The following is a 12859-nucleotide window of genomic DNA, read 5'->3' on the forward strand; positions in this document are numbered from 1 at the left end:
CCCATGTTTTAGTCATCACTATATCAGCTGTTATTTTTTTTTATACAACTTCGAATGGCAAACAAGCTGACGGCCCGATATAAAACGGAAGAGTTTGTTTCAACTCTATAATTTCTAAAACTATTAGGTTTAAAAATTATTTTTGCACTCGGTGGCTCATTTCTTGTTGGTTATTTAACATTACGATACGACTACGGCTAAAGCCACGTGATACAGGTAATATACGTCATAAAAATGTTTGCTAGCCTTTTGAAAATACATTTATTTATTAAATGTTAATATACCTAGAAAGTGTAAAGGTGGCGATATCAACCAGTCGACCGTGGACAGAAAAAAACAGAAATTAAATTAAAACAGTAATTAAAAAATACATAGAAATACATAGAGGAAACAATAAAGAGTATCTATCTGTCTATATCATCATATCAGCAACTGTCCACTGCTGAACAAAACCCTCCATGGGGGTTTTGCCAGTAGTTGCCACGCTTGGTAAGCGGATTGGCAACTGAAGTTAGGCTTTGGAGATGTTTAAAAGACACGCTGCTACCCGTCCATACATATATATATTTTGTTACATACATACATACATACTTATATACAAAGATACATCGTTTTATTTATTTAACTTATAAATTTTGAACTACTCTCAATTCTAAAAGCAGACAATATCAATGACATGTTATTACTGAAAATTGTCTATTAAAATATAGATTTATGTAAACCCCTAATTAAAACACTTCAATTAACAGAAGGTCACATATCTAACAATTTTATAATTAAGTCTCGTAGCTACTTACTCCTAATAAGTACCTTTCGTTGTCTGAAATGGAGATATTATGAACAAATAGTTTCCCCCTTAATAAAAATAATCTATTAAATTCGTACTTTTTAAAAACGTCAAACCTTACAAAGACCCATTTTAGCTATTAAACTGTTTTGTCTCTTTCTTTGGTACTAAATTACTAATTTCAAAGAAAGTGACAAAAGAGTTAGTAAAATAGTTAAAATATGTTTGTAGAAGGATTTAATTTTTATGAATAAGGGGGTAAATCATTTAAATTATCAAAATAGTACCTCTGGTTTTCACCCATAACTGCGTTCGTTTGACCGGTAATTATATTGATTTCCGGGGACAAAAGTATACTTAAAAAACTGTGACGATTGCTCGAACCGTTAAAACCCCAAAGATTTATATATATTTTTTTAATCGATGATAATGGAATGGTAACCCCGTCTGCGTTAACGGTATATCCTGACAGGGCACCATTTAGGAATGATGGGTGAGAGTAAAAACGCAGGTCAGTTAACTCATTGTGATATATACACCTGAAATTCAGTACGATGGTTTCCAGGGGGAACCACGTCGAGATCGACCTCGACGTGGTTCCCGCTGGAAATTGGTGGTTATATTAAAAATCTGTTATCCAAGAAATAATATTGGATATCAGTCTTTTAACATATTCGAAAATAGATATCTGATCAATATAGGTGACATCGAAATGTGATAATCCTTTTTCCGTCATCAATGTCCAGAGAAACCAAATATATAGATATCGAATCGGTATCCGTACTACTCATACCTGGAAGAAACAGTATAGAGCAAGTGCTAGAACAGTTTTATAATAATAATAATAACTTTATTGCATAACCATAATTATAACAAACTCAACATTGGAAATTACAGTAAAAGTAGGTATGAATTCATTTGTACTTTTGGATCAGTTTAAACATCTGTATCTGAACTAGGTTATAAAACCTGTATCTCAGACAATAGCGCTCAACTCTTATTAAATACTATAATATCAGCTTAGCAAAATTTTTTATGTTACATATAGAATATATTTTTTTTACATTCAGTGTAAATGCACTACTAGTAAGAGCATTCAAGTTCAACTCTGCTTACATTGTTTCTATTTATTATTATAACTGTATGTTTTATTGCAATAAAATATATTTAAAATTAACACAAAAATCATTGTTTTTCATATTTGTAATATTAGATATATAGATAGATAAATAGATACTTTTTATTGTTTCCTCCAAAAGATTATAATAGTAAACTTATTATAAATGTAAATAATTACAAGAAATAATTAGTACAATTAGGGTACAATTAGTAATAATTATGTTATTTTAAAACCAAACTATCAACATTGAAAGTTGATATCGTGACGTAAGCAGGTATAATTTGAACAATTAGGTACACAATTGTTTAGAAATAGATAAGAAATACCTAAATATTATTCTTTATATAAATTTTATTTTTTAATAACAATGGCTTCAAAAAAAAAAAGAGATTCTCGACTCGAATTTGCCAATTATGAAGTGATTTTAATAATTAAAAAGTATACTAACTAATGAGGTAATTCATTCATTGTAAAGAAATCGAATAACGTATATTAATTTCTAATAGAATACCTCAAAACACGCGACGTAGTAATAGATTAAGTATCCTTACTAACAACGTAATATAGTTTCTACCACATTTATTATTCTACAATGTAATAGTTACTTAACTATATAAATAAAACAAACTCGTATTAGTTACACTATTTATAACTTCAAAACGGCTTTTTTTTTATACAACTTAGAATGGCAAACAAGCTGACGGCCCACCTAATGGAAAGTGGTAACCGTTGCCTGTACACATGAGTAGTACCATGGACATTACAGAGTATACTGTTTCGCCCATGATACCTGAATGAATGGATGAATGGCAACGCATGGGGATGCGTTGCCATTCCTAAGGACTCAGGTGTAATTCCTCTGTACCCTATAAATTATTTGCCATATCCCACCCTTCAAACCGAAACACAGCCATGCAAACACAACTGCTTCACGGTAGAAACATTAATGGGACAGAGGTGCTCAAGCAAACGACTTTTGTACATAGTCTCCTTCTGGTAAACATGAATAAGTAACATCAATTATATATTATTTTCGAAAATTCTGATATAAATATTTTTTTTCAAATGTGCATGAATATATTTATTGCGACAGAATTCGCCCGCTGAACGAGAAGGAACGGTCGTGCGGCGATCGTGAGATTCTCGAGTTTCCTGGCAAGGGTCAGATTGTATGCGACACCGGCACGCCTGGTCAAAAGCCCAAGGTCTTCTCCTACAACGTCGTCTTCGAGTCACTAGCCACGCAGGTAATTCTTTTAAAGGTATCTTTTATGGGGTGAAAATGGAATGATAACCCTATCCGTACGAGAGGGAAGGAATTGTCAGCAATTGGTTTTAAAAACCTCATTGCTAGCATTATCAAATTAACCTCCACCCGGTTCCTCCTAGAAACCATCGTAGTTCTTGTGGAATGCATCACGATAGGCCAATTGACCTGCTTTCATCTTCATCTATCATCCCTCACTGGTACCCCGCCAGCGTATACCGACAGCGCAGGTGAAGTTATCATTCCATTATCATCTTTAAAAAAAAATCTGTCCGTACAACTAGTAAACATAGTTTATGCGATGGTTACCACTTTCAATCAGATGGACCGTCAGCTTATTTGCTATTCCATGTTGTGTTAAAAAAATAGGTTGTCGGTCCTTCTTACTTGAAATTTTTTGCACTTTCTCGTTAACAAAAAAAACATTATTTCAATAATAAGACCGCTATTATATATATATATATATATATATATATATATATATATATATATATATATATATATATATAATTATAAATAAATATATATATATATATATATATATATATATATATATATATATATATATATATATATAATTATAAATATATATATATATATATATAATTTCATTCTTTTTATAAAAAATGCTCTAGATTATAATATTCTTGTTCGAAAACGTAGTTATAGTATTATTAAAATAATTTCCCTATCAATATAAAAACACAGGCGATAATGTATACCGAACAGTGTCAATCCATTATGCACGTTAATCCACCGTCCACGCAAACAAACTTAATTGCTATCAAATATTATTTTCAAACCAAAGTAATATATAAGTTCAATATCTGTATATCTTTTGTACATAAAATATTAATATAACTGAACATAATTATGTCACACCGAATGTACACGAAATAATTCCTGGACACGTTTTAGTAAAATATAGTTTTGGTATAATTTAGTTACCATACCATTTATACGCACGAAGCGCTTTGCGTTTTCCTTCAATATGCGAATGGCCAAAAAGTGCAACTCTGCTGTGGAACTTGCTTATGTTTTTTCCATCCAAATATCATCATTATTTCAGTCATTACCTATCCACTACTGAACACAGGCCTCCCCCATAGACTGTCATAAAGGAGCCAGTTGCATTCACTTGCTCCCTGCAAAGATAATCTGTACCACTTTAAGGCAAATGCGAGTAGGCTATTCGTGGGCCCGCGAGCTCCATTTTAGACCACATCATCGTTTCCCATCAGGTGAGATCGTGATCAATCTCGAGATCCTTCAATAGTTAAAAAAAAATAACTACTCGTAGGTCAATATATAGAATAATTTTTACAGCAGAAAAATGTCTCATTTCCATTAAAAAAAAAAAAAACAAAAGTTTGCGATATCATTCTTCTAAATAAAATTTCAACATAATTCTTACATATGGATGATAGGAATCCAACAATAATAAAGTGGAAATCGTAAATCTTATTGTTAATTTTTTGCTCACAGGAGGACGTTCTAGAATATTCCGGAGTAAAGAGGCTTCTAGAAATGGCAATAGAGGGTTTCTCGTGTACTGCCTTTTGTTACGGACAAACAGGCAGTGGGAAGACTCACACACTTACAGGACCACCAGGACTGGTAAGCGACTAGGAATAAAAACAATTTTTATTTAAGTATTTTGTAGTCAAGTATTCTGTTGTCAAGTATTGTGTAATTATGAGCATTTTTGAATAGTCATATTTAGATAGATAGATAACCTTTATTACCAGTATTAAGAAAATAAAAAAATAAAACTAAAAAAAAAATGTTGCTGGTAATAGGAGCCGCCTCAGCTGTTGCTATATATGTACAACTCCAGCGAGATGTATAGATATAACGCTGATTTTCAGGCGGCTCCTTAACTCCTTTACCTTTAGCATGCATGCGGATCGCCAATACCTATTTCTCGGATGGGAGATTCAACACGCTTAATAACAAATATTTAAAAAATATGATGTAAGTATTGTTCCTAGAATTTTTGTGCAGAATTTATTTATTTATTCACTCTTATTGCATCACTTAAAGAATGTTTAATATTATTACTTCATAAGTATATATACATACACTTATGAATTACAAAAATCGGTCTTATCGATAAAGTAGTCTATTCCAGCTAACCTTTGGATTTGGATTTAAGGGAGAAGAAAAAGATTATACAATATTGTATCATACCTACTTGTACAACAATTAGTCCATTATCCTAAGATAGATAGATAGATAGATAGATACTCTTTATTGTTTCCTCCAAAAGATTACAATAGTAAACTTATTATAAATATAAATAATTACAAGAAATAATCACAATGAGAAAACAATGGGCGACCTTATTAGGAGCGATCTCTTCCAGGCAACCTTGGATGGAGAGGAGTAATTATAAACAGTTTGAACCTAAGGTTGTCTTGAAAATATTGCTCTCAGCAATAAGACCGCTTTACTGTACTTATACAACTATATCGTTACATTTATTTATTGTCTTGCTTATTCCCTATATTGTATGATGCAAATAAAGTATACTCATTCAATTATTAAAGAAAAATATGGCAGCTATTGATGAAATAATGGTTTACCACCGTTATTGTATATATGTCTATCATATTCAAAATATTCTATTATTGACGTGAGAAACGCACACAATTTCTATGAATAAAATATTTCAAAACATGACAATATTACAGCAGACAAAGCAGAATTCTTTATTTACTTGTACTTTGTTGGAATTACTAAGATAACAAATAATATAGATTTTTACGAAAATAACTTTGTAACTAGATTTGATTTTTGATCTACATATGTCGATAGTCAAATCAACTCGATCTATTACACATAAAGAGAAAATTATAGTTTGAACGAATGATTAACGATTGGTTCAAAGCCAAGTGACAGTAGATACCGGCTTGATGGTCATTCTTATCGATCTGATTTTGTGTTTACATTATTGCTATGTGCTATAAGTTACGGACTGTAGATACGGTTTATCATTTATGGAATTTGTTCTGCCAGTTAAATAACGAGAACTAAGGAAAGAAACTGAAATATTATTCGCTTAGAACCTGTATTAATGTAAAAAAATCGTATTACGTAATATATAGCAATATGTATATATTTTAGTTACAATATCAATATGCTAGTCCAATAACGAGTATGTTAAAAGTTTTTTGTCCAAGAAAATAACTTTTTGTCCAAAAAAAAATGGGTAACAGACTTTTAACATATTCAAAAATGGATATTCGATCGATATGGGCGGTGTGGAAATAGTTCTCTTACGACACCGACGTGAAAGGAGAGGATGGTCCATTCTATGATGGGATAAAACGGGCAATTTTTTTTTAATTCCGCTACCTAATGGTACGTACGTGTGTGACCACCAACAAAAGTTCTACAATCTTCCACCCACATTACAAATTGTTTCGAATGGTTAATAGAGGGTTTCGAGCAGCGATCTAATAATTTGCCTGAAGATGCATCGTTTCTAGTTAAAATTCGTGTCGCAAAACCTGCGTGAACAAAATAGCAGTTGAAATATGAAATGTTGTGGAACATCTAGTAACAGTGGTCAATCTTCGAGTGTTGGCAGTTACAGACATATTAATATCTTATATCTTTGGAACTTATAGAAAGTATTCTAAATTGCAATTCGACCATAGCATACGAGGTCTGATAAAAAAAAAACCGTTATTTTAAATTTTTTCAAAAAGTATTTATTTACTCATCAATAACTATCTTGTTCCCTTCAAAGTAATTCCCCTCAGATATAATACACTTATACCAGCGTTTTTTCCAATCCTCGAAACACTTCTGAAACGAGCTTTTTTGGTATCACCAACAGCTCCGCGAAAAATACGAAAATCAAACATACGTAACTCACGAAATTACGAATAACGGTTATATTTTGATCAGACCTCGTATATAGCTTTTTGCTGTGAAAATATATAAAAATCGTCTATAACAAACTTTTATAAATGAACTGTGGAAAAAAAAAAATTAAAGAGTTTAAAAAATAATACTTTGCGAAACTTTTATGTGAGAATTAAAAAATATGGCGCAATTTTGTTAATGTAAACGCTGTCCTTCACTACATGAATGGACATGGAACACCCCATAGTCTAGTTAAATGGTATGTGATTTATAACAAATATTTATCGACCGCATGTAACGTTTACGCCATCACGAATCGTAATGTCGCATGTTTTAGTCCCATGATTGCTGACACTTTGTATAGATATTTTAAAGGGATGAAAATAATTATGACCTTGTCCGCACTATTGATGTATGGTGGGGTATCGATGAGTAATGATAAGAAAGGATCTAAGGCGGGAACAAAGCCAAGTTAGTTAACTCAACAAAAATTAACCATAATGGTTTCCTTAGAGGATAGGGTGGAGTTCGAACCGTAAGGATTTAGCTAATAGCTATGAGACTGCTTCGCTTAAGTAATAACAGTTCTCTCTCATCCCTAGATAGGATAAGAAGTATAATTTTAAGCCCCTGCTGAGTTTTTGTCTTGAAAATCATGCTATTCGGTTTTCGATAAATCCCTGCTTATCTAAATGATTGCATTTTTACTTTATCATTTTCGAGTATTCTGTAGATGATATGCTGAAGCAGATCAAATTAAAAATAATTGCAACAGGCCAGTTTGTATAAATTAACCTTGGACAGTTTAATTTTGTAGCAGTTGCTATGCCTATAACCCTCGACTAAATCTTCAATTTTATATTGCCCTTGGTTTTTTAATATCTTTGACTATGACAAGTAATATTAAAATATTTTTTTTATTTCTGTGTTGATGTAGTACACAAATGAAGAAAAAAAAACATATCCACTGGTCTTCCGATTAGTGTCGAATAGATTTGTCCAAAGCAGTCACTACGGGCATGACAACCTTTGTCAGATAAATCAGACTGATGTAATTAAAAGGTTAATGTATGTGGACTTATTATAGTAGTGTAGATCCCGGCCTATTCTATATAGGCCTTCTTTCCCGTGGGTGTCGTAAGAGGTGGCTAAGGGAAATTAATACTCGGGGGATGGGCAGCAATGCTCCACTAAGAACATCATCAAAAGTCAAACTGCGTATCCAACCCGTTTGCCAAGCGTGGCAACTACTGGCATAACTCTTCCTTATGGGTGAGGCTAGGTTCAGCAGTGGACAGTTAATGGTTAATACAATATAGGATATTATAGTATACTTGTACACTCATATACGTTCAAACCTATTCAGCTGTTAAAGCATAATTAATATACAAAAAATCTAACGTTCAAATGTAGATATAACAGTCGTATTGTATTAACTTGCAGGTGGAAAGCGGAGCTAGCCCATATGCCCCAGACCATGGGCTAGTGGTGCGCTCCTTCGTATACCTGTTCCAGCTGATAAAAGAGAGACCAGAATGCCACTTCATATTAAAGGCATCTTTCTTAGAAATATATAATGAAAAGGTATGTTTTCATTCTCTACAATTTTATAAAGAAATATTCAAATAATATTACCAAAAAACAATTGGTTTAAGTAAATTATCTATAATCAATAACATCACACTGCGCTTATGAAGGGTGTTTAAAAACTAAAATTTCTGAAATTTTTGATATAGAAAACATAAAGGAGTCTAAAACTTGCTAATATTAAAAAAGTAGTAAAGTTTGGCTACAAAAATGTGCATGCCAATAAATACTTTAAGAGAATTTTTAATAATTACAAATAAAATGGTATCCTCGTTTGTGTTACTATTTTAAATATGTAGGATACTGCTGGGAAATGATTACATAAGATTGAAGTCAGATCAGTTGACCCTAAGGACAGAATTGCATCAGAAATTACCTTTTACTTATGACAAAAGGTAGATTAGCTAAAAATAACTAGCCTCGTTACAAACAATCCCATCCTTCGCTTCGCTTATCTAAAAAAATCAGAACATATATTGGACACCTCTATTTGTATACTTATTTACACGTGCCAGATTGATTAATGAAGTTAAAACCACGTAGGCGTCCGAAAGTGAAGCAACAAAGTACGTATACTATAAATAGGAAATGATTTTGTAATTGTAGGTGATCGATCTTCTCAACCCAGGCACTGCTAGGAAGCCTCTCCAGGTGCGATGGTCCAAAGAGAGCAGAAGTTTTTATGTCGAGAACCTGTTTATGGTGGACTGCGAAGAATTGGACGATCTTTTTGCTGTTTTAGAAGAAGGTAAAATCTTACTATAGATAAATACGTATCATAGATATGCTTTTGAAATTTAACCAAAAAATTATTAAGAAATATAACGAAAAGATACAACAAAACTATATAATCTCGATATGACAAAATTTACAGTAATTTTTTAATTTTAAACATCCAGATAAAATGGAAAAATCTGCAGTCTTGGAAAACTTTATATAAAAGAGCCACTGGCAAGCACGATTGTCTAATTACTTCTAAGCAATGTTTATTTTTAATGTTTTTATTGACGCCTTCAATAATACCTAAAAATTTTGTATTTGAATACCTTTGGCTGTTTAAATAAGTGGATTCAGATGGATTGTGTCCACAGAGACTAGTTGTGAGTTTTATGACAGTAATTCTTATAGTTTTCAAAAGACAGTAATATTTATTCATACTCGTATGGATCATTTCAAAAATAAACAAAGCAGTTTCAATTTTTGAAAGAACACTAAACCTCAACCAGCTATCAACAGTTAAGCTTTTTCCAATTCTTCGGAAGAACTGAAAAAAAAAACACTGGACTGCTGGTTCTTTTAAACTGTGTCAACAACGATTAGAGTTATATGCTAAAAACAGTCATCTCTTATGCCCATCCCATTTCTTGGTAATGTAGCTGTTTTCTGCATAACTAGTTCCAATTTGTTGATTGTAAACCAAGGGATAGATATCTACGAATTAATATTTCTCACTTCTAAGGAATGCGAAACAGATCAGTGGGGTCTCACGCTATGAACACCAACTCTTCCCGATCACACACTGTCCTCTGTGTTCGAGTTCGCCGAGATTTACGCGCCAGTGCAGATATCTCATGCTCCACGCATGGCAAGATTAACTTTGTTGACTTGGCTGGCAGTGAGATGACCAAAAAGACGCAGAGCAGCGGCAAGACGTTGGAAGAAGCCAATAATATTAACAGAAGTTTGATGGTGCTGGGTGAGTTTAAAACGGTTTTTAGAAGATCATGTGCTATAGTAACTAGATTCCAAAATTGTAGTCGAATATGTGCTGGGTCTGTAGATCGCTGTAGACATGAAACATATATTCTTTTTTTTTTTATAATAGAACTTTGGTTACAGATTTTTAAAGATTTCACACTCACAACAAATTCTAAATTCGTTAAATGAAAACACTTCAGTATCCCTAACGGTGTTCTTGTGAAGTGAAATTATGAAATCAGTGATATATCAAATGTCATACAATATGGATCCAAACAATATTTCGATATAAATTTTTGTTAAAAATTAATCTTGATTAATATAGAAATATGTTATTTCCTAATTAAATTATTCCTTATCACAGGATACTGTATTGCCCAATTAAGTGATGGCAAGAAGCGAGGCCATATACCATATAGAGACAGTAAGTTGACTAAACTACTAGCGGACAGTCTGGCTGGTAACGGAGTTACTTTGATGGTAAGTCAAACCAGATGTAGTTAACAAATTTTTACTATAACTTCGAAACATCCTTATCTGTGGCGTCGTAGCTTGACAAATTCACTAATATCATAATAATTCTTTTTTACTTAATGGATAACAGTACCCATTGGACAGTACTTACTATTTCTAGCTGCTTGAAACTAATCTATTTCTAGTTTAAATTTCTGTAAACAGATTTCAATTTTTGTCATTTTATTACTGTTTTACCTGTATATTGAACTGAATTAGTAGTAATTATTGCTCATACTTGCCGTCTGTGCCCCGGCATAGAATGGGCCCTTTCTTTCCCGAGAGTGTGGTAAGAGGCGACTAAGGGCGATGGATAGACAGCAGCATTCCTCTTAAAACGTCTCTATTAGCCTAGCTGCGGTTGTCAACCCGCCTGCCAAGCGTGACCACTACTGGCAAAACTCCCCTTATGGGAAAGACTTATGTCCACCAGTGGACAGTTAACTAATATGAAATAATAATAATTACTCACACTGGACTATTTACAGATTGCCTGTATAGCACCCACAAGATCAAATGTTAGCGAAACTATCAACACTCTACGGTACGCTGCAAGAGCGAAGAAGATCAAATCAAAACCCATTGTCAAAATGGTAAGCAAACTCATTTGGTTTTTTATTTATTTATTTATTTTATTTATTCATTAATGGCGGACTTAATGCTAAAAGCATTCTCTAGTCAAATATGTGTACATGGCGGACTTAATGCGAATAAATATATAGCATTCTCTCCCAGTCAACCAAAAAGTGAGCGTGAACGCTTTTTTTGAAAGAGGTGTCAGAATACTCGAATACGGTGAGAGGGGAAAGATAATTTGAGAGTATTATTAGAACGAAGGTTACTTTATACTTCTTACTTTTAATATACTCAGAAAACAATGTTATATATGTTATAATACATTTTTATATTTATTATATCAGCTATTAACTCTCCACTGGTCAGTTTTGGTAGTTGTTTAAATAGTTGCTACGCTTGGCAGGCGGGTTGACAACTGAGGTTGATCTTTGCTAATGTGTTAAGAGAGACGCTGCTGCCCATCTTTCGACCATTCAGTTGCTTTTTTTATACTACTGAAAATGGTAAACAAGCTGACGGCCCACCTGATGGAAAGTGGTAACAGTTGCCTATAAACATGAGCAGTATCATGGACATAACAGAGTTTACTGTTTCGCCCATGATACTCCCTGAGGACTCAGGTATTATTCCTCTGTACCCGTAAATTTGCCATTCCTTGAAACACAGCCATGGTGTCATTCCTCTGTAGCAATCCACTTTTGTACAAAGTCACGGCGTGTCGTATCACAACGTATGGCAACGCATGGGGGGGGGGGGGGGTATCATGGGCGAAACAGTATACTCTGTTATGTCCATGGTACTGCTCATGTCTATAGGCGACGGTTACCACTTTCCATCAGGTGGGGCGTCAGCTTATTTGCCATTCTAAGTAGTAAAAAAAAAAATACATATAACTATTTGGTTTTCTGTGTAAAGTTTACACAATCATCAAATAACGGATCTACCCATGAAATTGAAGTTAATGCATCTTCTGAAATATTCTTTCCAGGATGCAAGAGATGCACTTATAATGAGCTTGAAAAGAGAAGTTGAAGCATTGCAAGCGGAGAACCAGCATCTAAGAACAGCGTTACATGTACAAACTGATTACAACATAGACTACAGTGAGTATGTTTTTATACTTCAAAGAGGGCAATTTAATATACTGCTCTGTATGATAGTGAATGATTACCGTAGCCAAGAAACATCAACATTGCCAGTGTCACGTACACGTTGTCAGCCTGAAGAAATCTTAATGTGGCGCCGTGGAACAATCCTATACTGTAATTGTATTTTATAGTGTAATATGTGTTAATATGTATTTGTTTCAATATCTCTGACAAATACTAGTATTACAAATAATAGTATTAAAAATTAAAGAGAAGTCTTCAATGACACCTCGTTTGATGGAATCCCATTCTATTTTCTATGATAGATATTCGAACATATACTTAATTAC

General features: G+C 33.1%; 1 protein-coding gene across 2 annotated transcripts in view; it reads left to right on the top strand.

The window, feature by feature from the left end:
* LOC113520709 (kinesin-like protein KIF12) overlaps positions 1–12859 on the top strand; it is a 30225-nt gene that overhangs the window by 13072 nt on the left and 4294 nt on the right. For both annotated transcript variants that reach the window (XM_052897209.1, XM_052897210.1), the window contains exons 4-11: positions 3001–3154; positions 4660–4791; positions 8491–8631; positions 9241–9382; positions 10094–10330; positions 10697–10812; positions 11334–11438; positions 12410–12524. In XM_052897209.1, coding sequence (XP_052753169.1) covers positions 3001–3154; positions 4660–4791; positions 8491–8631; positions 9241–9382; positions 10094–10330; positions 10697–10812; positions 11334–11438; positions 12410–12524 — 1142 coding nt within the window. The remainder of the gene's footprint in view (positions 1–3000; positions 3155–4659; positions 4792–8490; positions 8632–9240; positions 9383–10093; positions 10331–10696; positions 10813–11333; positions 11439–12409; positions 12525–12859) is intronic.

This window comes from Galleria mellonella, unplaced genomic scaffold (assembly GCF_026898425.1).
Source record: "Galleria mellonella isolate WM207_F2 unplaced genomic scaffold, CSIRO_AGI_GalMel_v1 utg36, whole genome shotgun sequence".
Taxonomy (NCBI): domain Eukaryota; kingdom Metazoa; phylum Arthropoda; class Insecta; order Lepidoptera; family Pyralidae; genus Galleria; species Galleria mellonella.